General features: G+C 36.5%; 1 protein-coding gene across 1 annotated transcript in view; it reads left to right on the top strand.

Annotated features, from left to right (window-relative positions):
• Positions 1–18,890, top strand: part of TRDN (triadin) — a 232,904-nt gene that overhangs the window by 196,780 nt on the left and 17,234 nt on the right. Inside the window, exons 31-38 of the mRNA XM_075087552.1 lie at positions 2,635–2,679; positions 4,556–4,573; positions 6,313–6,360; positions 7,237–7,257; positions 11,008–11,034; positions 12,104–12,139; positions 12,346–12,390; positions 12,968–13,015. Coding sequence (XP_074943653.1) covers positions 2,635–2,679; positions 4,556–4,573; positions 6,313–6,360; positions 7,237–7,257; positions 11,008–11,034; positions 12,104–12,139; positions 12,346–12,390; positions 12,968–13,015 — 288 coding nt within the window. The remainder of the gene's footprint in view (positions 1–2,634; positions 2,680–4,555; positions 4,574–6,312; positions 6,361–7,236; positions 7,258–11,007; positions 11,035–12,103; positions 12,140–12,345; positions 12,391–12,967; positions 13,016–18,890) is intronic.

Below are 18,890 nucleotides of genomic sequence, written 5' to 3'. Positions count from 1 at the left end.
AAAAGTACATGAAAAACTGGAAATATTTCTTCTTGCCAAAACTCTGTGTATTATCCTTATCAGATTTTTTTTCACTGCTTTTCATACTGTATTCTGGTGAACAGAAATGATTTTGTGAAGCTTCCTGATGTCTTGAAGTGTGTTCCCTTGTAGAGAGTATTCTCTTTACGTTTTAATAATCCACTCCTTCAGTTTTTCTTCTGGTTACAACCAACAGCTAGAACCTCAAAGGAAAAAAAAGCCATAGAGTCACCTCCTGGAGATCTGCCAGGAAATGGGTCAGGATGTTCTCTAGTGGAATCAATAGCTGGATCAATAGTTGCTGTATGGTTAGGTTGCAGAATAGCTAGGTGAATGAATACCAAAGGATTACTGTATTTGTTCTCAGATGAATGCAAGTTCACAGGCCTGCCCGAGACACACTGTTTTCAGGAATGAATTCATTTTGAAAAGAAAAATCCTCACATACTTTTAAATGGATCAGACATGCCATCCACTCACAGACTCATTTGGTTGACTCCTAGAGTTACAGAGCAAACATCGCTGTAAACTCTCACCAGCACTAGAAAAAGCAAAAATATCCTATTTAGTGTTCAAAAGAGCAGGAATAATAGCCAAAGAAGGAGAAGATCCAAACCTTTTGCGTTTTCTTGTCATTAATCCAGTGGATGGTACAGGGCCTATGTTTAAAGTCAGCATGCTGGGGTTTTTGTGTATTGGTATATGGAAAACTTAATGTCCCATTCTAAATTAGTGAAATGTACTGTTATATGCTAAAGTTCATCTAAGAGCAGAAAGAGGATATTTTATCTCCACAAGTCACATATTCAAGCTGCTGGTTGTGCTGTAAAAGCATTTCTAGCTTCACAAACAGCCATGAAATGGAGACGAGATTTTTTTTTATTTCACTGCTTTCATAAGACCCTGACAATAACAATAGCTGAATAAGGGGGAAAAAATCCCTAAACTTAATACAAGTGAAGAGAAATTAAGTTGCCACCTACCAGACGACAACTGAAAAACATAGCAATGCAGGGCTATACATTCTAAATTCAAAGGAAAAGTCATGTATGTTAAGACCACTCAACAATCTGCTCTTCTAAATACTGGGCTATCCACATATTTAGTCAGAGTGCAGATTAGGATTTGGCATCCAAACTTGGATATTTCCAAGTATTCGGAAAAATAACCCCCCCACAAAAAAAGCAGCAGTTCTTGAGGTACACAGGTACAGTGAGGGGTAAACCAAGGATCTGATAATTCACAGGTGGTTCTAGCCACTCCTCTCCTTCCTGTATCTCCCTTCATCATCTCATTTAAGAACTAGTTTGACTGCCTGGCTGGAAACATTGCTTATATTCAGGACCCAAACAGATTTGTGCATGCACAGATAGACTACCTGGGAGGGTTTCTAGCCAGCTAGTACTCAGATGAGTTGAATAACTTCAGGGGACAAGAAAACCCTGCACAACCTGACCTCCACCCAGCCATTGTCAGCTTGAATCTGATGCATCACAGAGGTCTTGGGGAAAAGGAAGTGGCCAGAGGCATGTGACGGTAAACTGCTTCCATCAGAGAAAGGAAGGGGAAATTCGCTCTGAATGTGTCTTAAACATATTTAAAAAGAAAAGTAGTGATGTATGCGAACGTTGAAGGGTAGGGATTAGGAGAGGGCTTTGAATTCAGGTATGGGAAAAGAAGGGAAATGGGAGCAGAGCTATGAAAGCATCAGGAAAGGGAAAGCTAAAGTCAACCAAACCGGGCTGAGTAGATATCTGAAAACACACATCCAAAGTCCCACCTGACTGGGCCATTGAGCAGTTAAGACAAACCCCATCTGATCAGAAAGTGTAGTCCTGCCTGCACCTCTGCCTGAAGCTTCATCCACCAGCCTGCTTGGAGGAGAGGCAGCTCAGGTCCGGTGGCTGATGTCAACGTGGGTCCACGTCATGTGAGAACTGTGCTGAGCAAAGCCACAGGCAGCTCACGAGCATGTGAACTTGGGCAGTTTTTCCCATTAGATTAGCAGAAGCTCAGGGCTGCTCCAAGGTTTTGTGACAGATATCCAGCTGGGCCTAGGCAAGCTTGTCCAGTAGCAGGCGGTATGAACTGGCATTCAGACTGGCACTGTCCCATGTGGGTATGGCTCTGCAAGTTAGCATGTGCTCAGGGGTCTTCATACCTTTCTCGTCTTCAGAGTGTAGACACGTGGATACATCTGTACACAATTGTGGTTAGGCAGTTTCTGGGCAGAATTTCTCAGTGTTGTATATTACCGAACTGATGAACTTAAGACACTCAGTGAGGTGATGTCCACAAAGTTATAATAGTTGTTTTATTAGAATACACTTTCTACCTGAGTGCCTACCTGAAAGACACTATGAGGTATGTGGCTGTTTTCTGGTGGCTGAAACATTAGGCCCAGTAATTTATTTTTTCCATGGAATATGATCTCACCATGCATATGTGCTGTTTTACAGTGCCACAATGAGGTAGTGATGCTTAAGACATGCATTTATTTTGTCATCATGAACCATATGTTCAACATCACATTTAGAAATATTTTTTCTAGTTATATGCACGTTTGCTAACCTAGTGTGAATTTCTAACTTTAATGCTGCTTCCACAATACAGAGGAGAAAATTAAACAACACAAGAAAACTCTCACTGAGAAGTCAGGTAAGAACAAGACGTTCTCTCCTGATTTATGGGGCGGGGTGGAGGGGGTGCTAAACACTATTCAGGACTCTTCTAATGTAATATATTTACACTGCATCATTTTTTATTATATTTTTAAATATGTGACTGATAAAGCTTTCTTAGAGCAAATCCAGCAGAGTGGCAACTGCAGATACCATTCTAAGAACAGTCTTTCCAATGACAAGGTCAGGTCAAGACATTACAGCTCTCGGGCTGCTTGTTCCAGCTTCTCTGACAGATCTGGGCTAATGAAATGAGGTGGAGCTGTAAATCAGATCTCTGATTAACAGATCAGAATGATCCCAAATATCATTGTAAGGCATTGCTGTTTGGTTTGTGGTTTGTGGTCTTTTCTTTAAGATTCTTTAAGTCTCTGCATCTTTTTTATGGTTTATACCTTGTAGGTTTTGTAATAACAATGCTGAAATAAAAGACTTAAGTAATGTTGTCTGTTATAGAAGCACTGAAGGGTCTCCCAAGGAAGTAGAACATTCTCATCGACAGTCTACATAAAGCTGTTTTGAAGCCTTTTTCTAGATATTAACCTCTTGATTTCTACTGGGCGTAGCCTTGATCCAAACATAAAATGAAAGGTGGCCAAATCTTAGACAATCGTGCCAACAACAGATTTTCATTTGATATGACATGGTGCTGTTTACTACCTCATTTCTATTCTTATTTGGTATATGTTTTTTTTCTTCTCTTCAGTAGCAGTATTGATGTTGTAGAGAATAGTATGGTTCTGTCTCTAATAGTGAACTTACATATAATCTGTGAGTTTATACTGCTTTCTGTAAGACCTCTCATGATAATCTATCATTTTACCGTGAAGTGATGTTTTACATCACTCTGTTTATCCAATAAAAATAGTGGTTTTGTCTTATTATATACTGCTGTTGCTTGTTCTAAACCATATAATTCATGATTCTGTTTATGGAATTGGAGAAATTACTGCAAAATACTTCAGTGTATTTCTAACCTGAACGTTTAATGCATTAGCAATTACTGATAGGCAAGCAAGTCTGGTGAAGGAAGAAATTACATCTTTGAATTTACAGGTTTTTCACACTTAAATTCACAAATTTTTAGGGTCAGCTGAGCTTCACTTTTAGTTGTGAGCAAAATCAGAAGGCTCAAACTGCGGTTTAGCAATGGTTGGAAACAAAACTGGTAGAAATAGCATGACTACTTTTTGTAAGATTTGTGTGAGTCAGGTACTTGCCAAGTCTTTTTCTTGTTTGTTGGAACCAAACTGAAAATGCAGTATTTCAGGTTGGCCATCTTAACATAAGCCATTACAAAAATAACTTGTAAGTTTTCAAATCAATAACTGTTGAGCTTGAAACAGGCAACTTCAAGCAGTGGGTAAGTAAGTCATGCCATCTTTCTTTAACAAACATTTTGTAGTGATATGAATTAGCCTCTGGAGATGACTGGTGCTCTCCTGACTAAAAGTGTGGAGGAATGTTTTCTTGATGTTGCAAATCAGTTGAATCCCACCCAAAATTTCCAATCATCTGTTGACTGGTCTGGAGCTACTTCTGATTTACACTGTTACGCAGGGAGAAATGGTCCTGGAATACATAAATATATTACTGTGCTAAATGGCAGGATACTGCATTATTTCAGCAGGATCTGATACCTAGTGGGACTTGCAAAGGTCTAAACATGTGAGAACCTACCTGCATTTTAGGGGCCTGAATACTGTGCTTCTTTACATGAGTAGAGGAAGATAAGAACAAGTGAGAAATGACTGCCATAAAAATATTTGAACATTAAAAAGAAAAAAAAATAGTAGAATCCCTTTTGTCTTTATATATAAATATCACAATTTACCTTCTTTTGTCCTCTACAGTCCAGGCAAAGCCAGCAAGTACGTGGTACCTACCTTGATCAGAAAAAATTCCTCTAATATAGTTGGATATGTGTGGCTTTTTTTGACTTTACCATATAGGAACTGTCCCTTTCTAGTTTTGCTTAAAACTATAATGTCTTTATCACCATGCTTTCCATAACTGTCATTTAACATATTGTCTTGTCATTGCTATTTAAAAGTCCATTTGCCATAACCCATTTCTTCAGTACAGGAGTCAACTCATTCTATACTTCCCATATCACAAGTCTCAACAACAACAACAACAACAAATTAATACAGGAGTGACAAGCTTTTTAAAAATCACTGTTAACAATTGTTTGGGTTGAATACAATTCAACCCAAACAATTGGGTTGAACAAGTACTCTTGCTGAATTAAAAAAAAAAAAAAAGGAAAAGAAATACATATGCACATTTTCTTCTTAATCATTTATTTTAGTATATTGCATCTAGAATTTTCCTCAGTCAAAAGGAACTGAAGAAAGTCCATACGTAACTTAGCACGCAGCCTGCTTGTTAACTTTCTACATCTTTCATGCCTTCAGCATGCAAAGTAAACTGCAGAAGTAAAACAAAAATACTCAGTTAAGTCCCCAAATACTGCCACACTCAAAAAAAGCCCAGATGTGGGAAAGATATCACTCTTCGCTGACATAAGCCTTAATTGACACCTCATGAAACTGTTTCCTGTTTGAAATTCCCTGTCATGTCTTCATCTCAGCATTTCCCAGCATATATCTTCACCTGAAATCACAGTTGCTAGGAGTTCAATTATTCATCTAAGTAGCAGAAAGCCTGAGGCATATTGCCCTTTTTTTCAGGGCCTACCCACATTTTGAACATTTTCCACTTTACAGCCCACCTTTTGTCCTTCTTCTTGCTCAAAAAGAACCTGATGCACAGATTTTTAGCTATGGGAAACATCGCCTGGAAACAAGGCCAGCATAGCTGTCCATTGATTCCTCAGCTCTAAAATGTATTGTGGCCTCTATTTACATGCATTTGGCATAGCTGCTGCTGTGTTATGAGATTTGTTGTGTAGTTTTTTTCAGTTCCTTTTAAGCAGGTGTGACTTTTGTATAAACTATGTAGTGCTAGACCTTATTTTTAAAACAAAGCTTCTTCATCTTTTCTATTTCCAGCAACCTAACATAAATCCTCATATATTTTTCCAGTAATAATTATGAAATAGAAAGGAGAGTATGGAAAATGAAAAAATAAAAAGTTGCATTGCCTACCAAGCAGTGCTAGTTCTCTAATTTTCCACAGATATAATTTATTCATATGGAATGGGATGTATTTGAGACTGCGGGAATTTAGCTCAAGTGTGTCTGACTCAACAGCGTAAAGGTTGAGTGAAAGTGAACAGCTGCTGAGTTTGCCCTGTACTCTTCTTTCAAATAACAGAAATAGAGAATTCTGAAATTATATTTCAGAAATTGAGGATAACTGACTTCTACCTTAAGGTACATGCATAACTCTTAGTAACACTAACAGTAGCTATATGTGTGGAACTATGTGCTGTACTACCGAACTTTGTTATTTTGCAACAGAACCCTCAGTGGATAATCTGTTAGCAACAAGTCGTGTGGCTTTTTTCCAAAATAACAGCATGAAGCAAGAGAAAATGAGTGTTTATTCCTGAAACAAATATACATACAGTCCTTCTTAGTTTAAAAAAAAAGACATTCAAGAGGTAACTTAAAAGAATTTTTGTTATGCTGTTTCTTTTATCTAGAGCATGAAGCAGTCAGACATGAAAAAGATGTTCCACCGACCAAACCAAGTAGGCATTCCTGCATTTTATGCATTCATTACTTTTGAAATTGTTATTTAAAGAAATTCCAAAATACAATTGCATATGACAAATGTCAAAACCATGGCCCTTTGGTCTATTTTGTTATATAGAATGGCCTTGACAGGTTATACTGTAGCTAAGGTAGCACAGTACGTATTTGCGATACTTGTTGTTTTCTGGATATATATATCTCTCTCAAAGGTCAGGTTTCTGCTCTGTAATTCTACTGATGTCAAAGATATGCCAGCAAAGAAGTTGAACTGTTTTCTGAAAATGCTTGCTTTAAATAGCTCCATTTTACTAATTATCTGGGGGTATCTGCCATTTATTTGGACTTCACAGCCTTCCTGTATGAGTCAGCCTCTCAGGACCAGCAACAGTTTAATTTTCCTCCGTAGCAGGTATTATACGACATACTATTCAGAACATGACCTGGCACCATCCATCATCTATGATGAATGTCTCTGCATATCATAACTCCTATGCAGCCTCATTTGTACAAGATAGAGCAAAATTACTGCAGGTATAGGAAGCAGCACTGTTCAATTTTCCTGTGAAGCAGTCACTGTGGGTTTAAAAAATATCTTCATGCTTTGCAGTGAAAGGAAATTAGTGAAGAATTAAAATTGTTGCTGTTAGGATTATTCATTCTTAGGTCTAGCAAAGCAATTTTCATGTGTAGATGAGAACATCCCTACTTTTATTATCCATCATCAGTTCATTATTAATTTCTGTGAGATTACTGAAAATTATTTTTTCATATGCAATAAATACATAGAACAAAATAAGCCATTCTCCACTAGAAGAGTATTATGCTGCACTTGACTCTTCTGACCATTTTTCTTTCCACCTCTCACTTCCTAGTCAAACAGAAAAACACTGCAAGTACGTGTCATGTCTTGTTTCCTATGGAATATAAGCATTCTTTTCAGATGCATGTTGTCTCCATTTGCATTTTTGCGATTTTGTCATGTTAGATAATGCTATTTTCTTGCTTGCACTACAGATATTCTTGTACTCAGTCTGCTTAGTAACAGCAGCACACACCCAAAACTAAGTACTTTTATAATTTAATATTGTGAAGCTGCAACACTCAAACTCAGTTTGCAATTTTAACTTTTTATAAAAGCAAAGTAAATTATGCTAGTAGCATAATTGCTGCTCTGCTGATTTTAGATGAGTGTAGACACATGATTTATCTTTATGCAAATATATTGTTTATTAAAATAACAAAATGGCATGTAGCATAACTGAATTAGACAACCTTTTCATTACTTCTTTTACCATTTGGAAAAGGCTTATTTCATTAATTCACCAAGCACGTCTTGGCCTTGTTTCAATATGCTTTTTTTCCCCTTACTTTAGTAAAAAAAAACTAAATTAAACTAAAGAAGAGAAAGGAATATTTCCATTTTACATGAGTTTTAAGGAGGATTCATGGGGAATTTCTTGCATAACAAAGACTTCTACTGAAGTCATTGGATAACGTCTTTGTTAAGGTCAGTAAGACTTCTGAACGGATAAAGTCCGGGATCTATGCTTATTGTGGCAAGTCATTGCATGTTACGTACTGCAAATCATGATCAGACAAGCAATCAGGACAGTGTTTGCACTGCATGCTTTGAATTGTGAAAATGTTGAAGTATGGACCTTCACAGATGAATTAGTTGTAGCCTCTTTAGCACAGGATCTTTGTTTTCTGTTTTTGTACTGTGCTTGGCACATCAAGACCAAACCATGCCTTTTTCTGGTACAAAGTAATAAATAAAGAGTATCCAAAACCAAGGCCAAGCCCCATGAGAGAGAGACCTCTTCCTGCACTGGGTCAGAAGCTGACAGCCAGGCAAGGCAAACTGATTCCATTAAGCTTCCTAAATTAGTCTCCTATGTTAGGCGCCTGAAGTTAGACAAGATCAATACTCGCTCTTGAACACCCGTCAGAAGACACAGTGTATTCTGAACCCCAGCTCCAAAGGGAAAGGGGGAACACAAAGCATCTGAAATTTGCCAACACTGAAGGATCTCCCGGAATCCTACAGTGCAGTGTTCAGTTTTCAAGACATCATTGCAAAATTATTACTTCCTGTGAAGCTAATGGTGGGTTTATTTCCATTTTTGCCAGTATTTTAAGTAAATTTTCCTCTATTTGATTCCATCATTCAGATTTGTTCAGTCTTATGTTCACTGGATCTGTTCATTGACATTTTATGTCTCCTGCACTGATTTATCTGAGACTCACTGATAGCACTCTTTTCTATTACAGAAACATCAGAGATTTAAGTGACTAATTCTTCATGCTTTCTGCAATAAGGATCATTTTAACTCAACATCACTGTCTATAAAGCTTTTTTGTCAAGAGCTGTATTACCCTGGCATATTGTGAATATAAGGAACAGCCAAGATATCTTCCTGTGACCTTTGAAGAGGGATATTTGTAGCACATTCTTGAGTTTATATCCTGCTGCTTGAAATCATTATAAAGGTTAACAGTGCCTTTAGAATAAGGAAAAAAATAAAAAAGAGAAAAGAAAAAAACAGTAACAAGCAGACCTATGATCATATACAAAAGTAATTCTGTTTACAGTGTCGATTTTGAGCTAACCATCCTTGACTATATCTAGTTCAAGATTTTAAGCACCAGAGCTATCTATTTTAAATTACTTTTTTCCACACAAAGAACACTTAGTTGGATCACTGCCTTCTTTATTTCTAGAGCTCTATATAGCTTTACTTCATATATCTCTCAGCCAGGTGTACAGTATGCTTGCCATAACACGAACATAGCTATCATGTAATTCAGCATCAGACATAGCCATGGAAACAAAATACTCACTGATTTTGGAACTCGGGTCTAGTAAGAATATAAAACAAATCCATACACTTTTCCTGGGCCAAATTTATTCACATATTGCACCCTGTGCAATATGCACATATATGCACATATATGCACCCTGTGAAAGTAAATGGGGTTTAAATAAGTAGAGAGACCTTATCATTAAATGAATGACAGGTTATAAACAGAAATACAAGTCTGAGTTGGAAAAGTCCCCAAATTAACAACAAATACATTTTTAAAGGAACCTGCTCAGTGAATTAGCAATTAGTAAACTGTCTTACTTTCGTTACTTCTGTTTTAGCATGCAGAAGGGTCTTTGACAGGAATTGATCCTATAAAAAATTGAATGAGTAATGAAACTTAGAATTTACTCCTTGCATACTGACTAAAGACTCTCAAATTGTGAGAGGTTACCTTGAACAGAGGACAAAAGTGGTGGCATTTCTTACTCATGCATGAAGTAATACCAAGCTGTGTTTTGCAATCAAGCGGAAGAACTCCTCAGTTAAGGAGTGAGGGCATGAACCCCTTTCCCAGATTTGGTCCCTCAGACAATTAACTTTTTTTCTTGTGAAAAATTAGAAGGTGCATGAAACCACGGGACATGATGCAGTAATGTATCAGCTTTCAGCAAGGATGACCGTGATCATGAGCAGAAATGTAAATATTAAAGGACGTAAGCATGCTAGCGTTTCATAGCAGCAAAACTGGCCTTTGCTGAATGCCTGTGGTGCCTAAGTATCAAGCACTGACATTTAGGATTCTCCTTACGAGTGAAGACCTGAATGAAGGTTTCCTGGGATGTGTTAGTGAAAACCACACTTGATTGATCAGTCTTGCTGTTCAAAAAGCATTGACTGAAACATTTTCATTTTGGTGTGAGCTGTAGAACCTCATGTTCATCTCAAGCCAATGCTCAGAATGAAGAAAATAGAGATAATTCAATCAAAGGTGACCTTGAAATGTTTTGTGAGCATATTTCTTTTTTATTCAGCTCTAAGTTCAAACAATAAAGGTTTTGCCTGGTTAGTGAGCTATTCTCTTTCCTTTAAAATTGGGTTCTAAAATAAAACTGCAACTAATGAAATAGCGAGTGTAAAAAACTCTTGGATTCCAAATCACTATTTAATTCATTTCTCTGACTTAAAAAGAGTAGGGATGGTTTATACCAGGGAATTTCTATCCCATCACATTGATAAATTTTCATTTATTATTATAGACATTATAATAACACAGGAATATACGCCTCTTTTGCACTACATGCTGTGCAAAGGTGTAGTCAAAATTTTTCCAGTTCTCAAGAGCTTTTACTCTTAAAAGGCAAGGCAAACTGATAATGCAGAAGCAGCTGTTATACCGGGGTGAGTCCCAGTTATTCCAGAACACTGTCAGTCTTTGGTCAGGACATGTGGATGATAAGAAAAGAGAAGTAACAATTAAACTGAATAAATTTTTTGGAAAACAGCGTAGTCAGCTATAACCTTGAATGCACATTTTAAAATATCCCTGTTTAAATATTTGCTTGCTGGAAAGCTTTGATTGGCACAGTGTTTGCATTTGCAAGAATCATTGCATGCTGGATTATAGTACTTCAAAGTGTGGGACTCTTAGCATTCAGTGTGAAATTCTGTGTACACGCCCATTGTTAAGGCACATTTCTTTGCAAATTTATATCCTGAAGAAAGTTGCAGATGAAAGGGATATATTTAAATGGTTACTTGTCTTGAAAAAACATGGTACTGAACCTCGTATTCTTTTCCTTTCCTCCTTCCTCTTCATTTCTGATTATTTTCCTGGAGAGCCAACAGGTGAAATCCCAACAGCAGGTACATACTGCATTTCTCTGATACATCTTATGGAAAGAACATACCAGTGTTGATTAATACATATTGTTCATCAGCAATGAACAATGCTGATGTAAAACAGCACTGGTAAACTGACAGCATTGCAGCTACACTGTTCTCTACCAAAGACTATTCTGATCGGCTGATTATGTTATTTTCACTGTTCATCTTCTGCAGCATGTCTTGGTGAGCTAGACACAGGTGATCAGCACTCAGCAAGCTGGCGTTAATCAGATAACACATGCACCCAAAGATGAACGAAGCGTTATTGCAAGCGGTTTGGTGATATGAAAACGAACAATTTGAAGGCAGCCTGCCAGTTTTCTGCTGTAGTCAACAGGGAATACTGAAATGGGCTCAGCTGCCTGAAGCAATACACCTTACTTAATTTCAGTCTGCCTTGTTGAATGGAGTCACAGGCCAAGAGTCTGTGTTTGCAGGCTGGGGAAAAGGATGCCAAAAAGAAAAAAAACCACATGTTCTAAGTGAATGTACGATTAGAGAAAAATAAACTGAATAAACTAAATCAGAATCTAGTGCTGCAGGATTTCAGAATGGTCACATTTGGTAGTGAAAATATCTAGCTCCTTATCCTGGTGGGTTTTGTTTGGGGTTTGTTTTGTCTTGTTTATTTGTTTCAGATGATTGAGATTTTTCTGTGAAGGAGGGTAGAAAGCAGGCAATAGGCAGAGGGGTCCTTCCCTGTTGCATTTTAGGAACCAATAATTAGGGAATTCTGGCAGTAATTAGGGAATTATAGAATTCTAGTGCCTAAAGCCTTTATCAGGAGTTTATAAACTACTTTGCAACCAGCAACATTCAAACAATTTCCAACAACTCTTCAGAAAGCCCAGAACTGCTACTGCAGCTAAGGGTAGCACCCATAGTTGTAGTATTAGCTTCATTGTATAGATGCCATGAGACACATTTAGCACAGTTATTATTCCAGGGAAATTACTAGGGAGATCAGCTTTGTGCAATGTACTTATTGTAACAGCCCCATATTTCTGATGCCTGTCACTTAATGTTGTTTCCTTGTACGTCTCTCTAGCCTTGAAAAAAACAAAGACAGCTAAGGAAAAAGAAGGTAGGAATTCACTCTGTGTGTGCATATATATGTAGAAGATCACAATAAAACTAGTACGAGATTACAGTTTTGCATGTATTGTTATTTGAAACAACCCCTGAAAGATCTGTGCTAATTTTCAAATGATTTTATTTGAAAACTCTGGGTAATCATCTATTCAGCAGTCAATTTACCAACCTTGAACTGTGCTACCTTTTCTTTCCTAGAAAAAACAACTGAGAAGAAACATCTGAAAGATGAAAAAACCAAAGGTAATAAAGAGATGAAAATCTTTTCAAACAGCAATGAAAATTTCAATATTAGTTTTTTTCATAGGATTGGAAAGAGGAGCTTTGTTAGTTTTTCTAAATATGTGCAAGTAAGCCAAAATGATGAAATTGTGCATAAATCCCCAGTAATTGAATGTCTGATGGCTCCTTTGCATGTGAGTGTCAAGGATTACATCAGTACATCCAATCTGGCTGTGGCAGTGCCCTGCCTGTGACCCTCCCTGGCTGGTGCAGCATCAGCCTGCATTAGTTAAAGACAATGAATTGCATTTAAACATTGTGTACTGAAGTCCTGGAACCTCAAGGGATAACAGTTAGTTGTACTGGTGCAAGTTTGCTAAACTAGTATCTAGAAGCAGTTTGCCTCTGTGGTTTTACTAGAAGTAAAATTTCTATGTTTAAATAATTACTAGGAAAGTCACATTTAAAAAGCCAATCTGTTTTGTAAGATTCCTATCTGTGAGTTGATTCCAAGAAATTAGAATGTTTCTTATTGAAATTCATTTGAATATTTTCACCTGTAACCAAAGATTACTTTAGGATCTGTTTTGTTCTTTAGGAGTCCCGCCAGTAAAAGAAGCTCCACGACATCACAACCTGACAACAGGTATATGATTTCCCTGTATTGTAATGGAGATTTCTTTCGCTTTCCAAAATTTTCCTTTTTGCTTTTTGTTTGTGGAGGGGTGTTTTGGGGTTTGGGGGTTTTGTGTGTGTGTGTGTGTGTGTGTGTGTTTTGATTTTTTTAAAGAAGACCACTCTTGCAATCTTTTCACATCTCTCATTCAAGACTAGGGGACAAGATGTGAGGCAAGCCAGGTAAATCAAATCCATAAATATTGTTCCTGTGGATAATTATTTCCTCAAATGGTATTGCTTTACCACCTTCCTAAACTTTTAAACATATATTCAGCTAATTACTTTTTAAAACAAATCACCTGTAATTAATTTGGCAGTGCATTATTTAAAACAAATATATGCATCTCATAGAAATTATCTTCCATAACAAAACCACACAAGGAGAAGCATGTTCAATTTATTTTCTCTCACATAAATAAATATTGCCTCCCACCACCGTGTGCCCTCCACTCCAACCCCCTGGCAAAGAAGTTGAATAAAGGTAGGGAATCTTAGGAGGAAATCTCCCTGCATTGTGTTATCGGTTAGCTCCATGTTTTTCCTAGTATACAGTAAAAATAAAAATATGTTCCAGATTCTTGACTAGTATAAAATAATCCCTATAACCTCAGTGGAACTACACTGATTCATTACAGAGAAGGATCGAAGTCTTATTCTCAGCTGTGAGGTGTAACTGGTTTACACAGAAAATATGAACTAAATATTAATATGGATCCTCCCCGTGCAACTTTGCTGTCTTAAACTACTGAGGAATTTCACCTCTAATCATCCAGACTGTTTTGTTGTATATGATTTTCTTACCTCTTTTGCTGTAAGTAGAATGCTTAGAGTCCTGTATACATGATATAAAATGTGCAATAGATGAGTAGTTATATGTATCTATGTATTTTTAAATATCTATTTATTCATATGTATAAACTTAAAATATCTGGGTAATAATAAAAAAGGTTACTAAGTATAAGACAAGTACAGAGCAATCTGACATCAAGGAAAATGTAAGTGAAATGCTAAGGTCAAACATCCAAATGTTAGCAAGTTTATTTGTGTGAAAATATTTGCACACATGGCTCACAAGTCTTTGTTATGTAAGGGCAACTACATTCACATATCAGAGTGGCTTAGCTTTTTTTTTATCTTTTCTTAATCAGGAATACAGAGTTAGAGAGTCACATGTAGACTTTAAATCTTCTTAGTGATCCTGTTAATGGATAGATGCAGAAGGCAAAATCTATGCTAGCAAAAAGTTATTACTATTTTATTAATATAGAATTCATATAGATAAGGTAGTGCTAATCATAATAAATAACCAGTAAGTTAAACCAAAGATTTTTCCAAGAAAAAAAATTACCTTATAGAACAAAATTCCAAATTTGGTGTAAAACAGGAATGTAGTAAACCTTGTCTGCCAGCAGACTTCTCCTGCATACCACACTCTTGTAAAATTTACATCATTCAAAGACTGTGTTACTGTGGCTTTCATTTACAGTAATTGTTATGACTGGTTAATTTAATTGTGCATTATCATTGTGCAATTATTCTTGACTGGATGTTTCCCAGAGCATAAGCATCTCTGTGCAAACGGTTCTTCTTAACTAGCTTTGCAACCAGAACTTACTGTCTAGGTATTTTCAAACTATTCTTTGTCCACTGAAAAGAATAGATTTTCAGACAATGGATGAAAGACTTGCAGAAAAACATCAAAGTGATTTTTCTTTATGAATGTTGTTCTTTGATATTTGCCTAAATTGGGAATTTCAAAGCTGAGACCAAATCCTAGGTCATGTACACTCGAGTTGGAACTTGAGAGCTTTTGCTTGTTCTATTTGTAGATGAAGCCAGTGTATTTTCCTCGGTGCACTGAATACTAATATTCTTTGCTGATAAATGGAAGTAAGAAAGGATTTACACATTCTGAGCTAATCTAAAAATTGAAATAGTAAATCTTCTTTCAGCTTTCAAAAGCTGAATAGAATAGATCCACGTTTTCCTAGGTTTCAATCAGAGTCCTTCAACCTTTCCCTGATATTAAAAAGTAATCAGATAAAACAAAAAAAGCTATTTAAAAAGCTGTATATATCTTCAATTTTAGAATGCTCCACATTTAAACAGAATTTTAAGCAGTACTGTACATTTCATAAACAATGCTAATATGTGTAGTACACACTAAATTTCACTGCCCTGTAGAGCAAACTATTACTTAGAATTCTTTCTCCTTCTTTCTCCTGTCCTAAATGTCAAAAAATGACACCTGTACCCAGACCAAGACTTACCCATGCACAAAAAATTGAGAATTCTTGCAACTCCACTTTTTTATCTTCTATCTTATAACAAATGTATTTGCAAACACACAGAAGCAGATTTTTTGACTCTTAGAGTAAAATTTGAGGAGCATACAAGCTCAACTCTGTGGTGAGGACTATCTACCATACCCTTTGTATGAACAGCTGCATACTTTTATAAAGTCCTAGTTTGTTTCAAGGCTTATACCAGAGTATGAAAATCTAAATTAATCAAAAGTTGCAATTACCTTTTAACTGTCTTCCTGGCTGAAAACTCAGGAAACAGCGCATTGCATTTGTAATACAGCTAGTTGAAGAGGTTGATGCTTTTACTCTGCTGTTGTCTAAGCCCACAGATATGCAAATGTGGCAGATAAAGAGAGGCTGTGATGGAAGAGCATGAAAAGTAAAAAATAATGAAACTGATACTAATCCTGTATGAATTTCTTTCTTAAATTAGAGGAATGTGTGGATTATTCTCAAGTTCAAGGGAAATCAGTCTAGTCATGCTAACTTCCATATAAATAGATGTGTTGTAAATAGACTTACGTAATTCATGCACCTACTCACATACATTATTAGAAGTTTAAAACTTCCTTGGACATGATAACTTCTATACATACTGTCTAGTCAAAGAAGTTGCACCTCTGGGAAAGCTAAAATTATCATTAAGCATGGTTGGAACACCATTTATATGAACATACTGTGCTGCCACTTTTATGAAAAAAGGCATTTCTCAGCTAAATTTTTTCTCTGCTTCTGCAGTGATAGAGAGCAATACAGTTCCTCAGATGTTTTCTAGCATAAAGGGGAATCACTTAATCATATTATCAGAAAAAGATATTCAATGGGACACAGTGATCACTGCATGAAAAACTTTAGCAACTCCAGTGGATTAACTCATTACATGTCTCTCTTAGCATGTGGTGATTGGTTTATTACTATATGGTTGTTTTATGGCTTTGCACTTTCTGTCTTCCTGTAATATATTTTCCAATGCAAGGGCGATTTCCAAATCTGCAAAAGCAGAAAGTTCTATTTAGTGTGAGATTTGATATGAGAGCCATTTGAGAGACCATCAAGGATGTTTTCTCAATGCTGAGGGAACATAAACTTGTCAGCAGTGCAATGTGTAAGACTTTTTTCTATGGATCATTATTTTGAAAGAGAATGAGACTGCTTTGCTTTACTTTCTCCTTGGTTCTGAAGTATTTTAAGACTTTGGGGGAAAATACAATCCTTTTCATTATTCTGAAGTTGGAGTCTGTCAATTTCATTAAGCACAAACATATTGGTACTGTTCTATAAAATAGAAGCATTGAACTACTTTAAAAATAGTCCACAATATTCAAAAGAGAAGGCAAGAATTTCATCACTGCAGGACAGGTAGCTCTAATCAATAGGTAGAAGATATACTGCAGATACTATATTTTCTACTCTTCTTGCCACCCAGACAGTCTGTGTTTCTCAGATGTATGATGATTCTGGTATTCTGTCAGCAGTTTCTTCCAGAACTTTAGCTGTATAAACTCATACTCTTGAAGATGACCATCTGAATGCAGCAAGAAGCTGAACAAAAATGCTGAGGAGAAAAGATACGATGTCCTTTCTCCAAATAGAAATATAGAGCAAGGAAGGGACCATTAACTGAAACAGTTGTATCTCTGAAAGTAATAATGAAAACAGTAATAGCATCCTTGAAATAAATATATTAGAGATTCATAATTTTTTTCTCACCAGAATTCAGTAATAAATCACTAATATTAATGTTGATTTTCTGGACATAAAGTATGACATTGGCTGGAAAATAATAGAAGGAACTGACATTCTAAGATGTTTCACATTTTTTTGTATAAGATCTCTGCTCACTCGTTTAGAAGGCTTGTGAATATGCAGGATATTCTCATTCAGTAAGAATTTCCAGGGTGCCTATCACTCTGCAGTACAAGCACTCAGCGTGAGAGCAGGATCAGCTGCACATTAAGGCTGCTTGCAAGAGACTCCATGTAGAACAGCCTCTCTTCTGCAGATATACAGAGATGTCTCACTATTTCATGTTTGTTAGAACTGTGAGGACCAAGGCTGCATATGAAGGCTTTCCAACAACTTGGCGTTAGTCATTCCACTATTCTGAAGCAGACTTTTAAAGAAATACTTGGAGATGAAATCGCAGCAGGCTTGTCTAACCAGAGGCATACTGTGCATTAACAAAAGGTGTACGTCTAAAGAGCTCAGTCTAACAGTGCTAAATGCTTGAGTGGTTACATATTAAGAACTAAGGTGACCTTGATTTAATTTGGTTTAACCTATTATGAAATTGAATTGATGAAAATTTCACTGAGGCTCCTTTAATTCTGAAAGAGTGCCCACACAACACTTTTATATGGCCTAATTAATCCACTTTTAAAGTTAACTTGAATTAAATTTCCTGATTGTGTCTACACAGAAAACCCATATAAGGGGGAAGCATCAGATATGTGGTAGTTAGGTAAAATAAAAGCTTTATGTTCTGTTATGAAGTTGATTGAATATTACTGGAAAACTTACAGATTGCAATAAGTTTTGAAGCTCAAAATCTGTAAATACACAACACAAATGAGAACAATACATCAGGTTTTATGTCAGTTATAAGCTTATAAATAGCCTGTCAACATAGTGAGATTGTAATCCAAATTATTAATTACAGACATTCTCTTCAGATGCCAAAGGGTACATCTTACTGGGTGGGGGGGAACCTCATGGGAAGAATCTCAGAGTTTCTGCTGTGTCTTCTACAGAAGGGCGTCTATCCCTACTGCTAAAGTAATCTCCTTCTTTTATCTTTGGTTATATTTGGTAATTCCATTAATTTACCTTGAGTTTATTTGTTGTCAAGGTTTGTTTATGATTAGGAATTACTGACAGATATTTTCAATCAGCTTTGCATTATGATGAGAGTTACTTGGACTCAGTTTAAAGTCCTCCTCCCCAGTAAACAATCACAAGTTTTCACAGTAATCAACACAGTGAGAAAAGAAGTGTTGGTTCAGTTCAATTTCTATGTAGCACCTAAATGTTAACAGCACTTGCACTTTACTAGCTCAGTCTTCAAATTACTGAGAACCTTTTCTCGTTGTTATGCAAGCTTTAGCTGCACCACAAACCTGAATGTGGTTTACAGACCACATTGATTGACTCTGATCTAAAATCCATAAGAGATAAATCCTGAAGATTAATGATCAGAGAGAGTTCTTGTCAATCAACAGTGAAAACCACTGCTAAAAATACAAGGTCAGACCCAAGACATTCTTTTAGAGGATTTTTAACATCCCAAATAGCCTGCCAAAGAGGTTCCAAAATGCCTGAGGTTTTTACATACATAAAGCACCTTCCCATGCAAGCACAGAATTTTTTGCCCTGTTTTTGAAAGAGGGAAAACTGCTGACCTAGTGCCTTGTTCCTACAAAAGCTTCATTAGAATCCAGAAACTTCCTAACAATTCCTGTCCGTCAGACATGTTTTGAGTACAACTAATGTGTCAGCAGCATAAAGCCCTTGACAAAATGCAGATGCAATTACTTTGCT

The sequence above is a fragment of the Phalacrocorax aristotelis genome, chromosome 3 (assembly GCF_949628215.1).
Source record: "Phalacrocorax aristotelis chromosome 3, bGulAri2.1, whole genome shotgun sequence".
Taxonomy (NCBI): Eukaryota; Metazoa; Chordata; class Aves; order Suliformes; family Phalacrocoracidae; genus Phalacrocorax; species Phalacrocorax aristotelis.
This window is presented reverse-complemented; position numbering and strand designations above follow the sequence as displayed.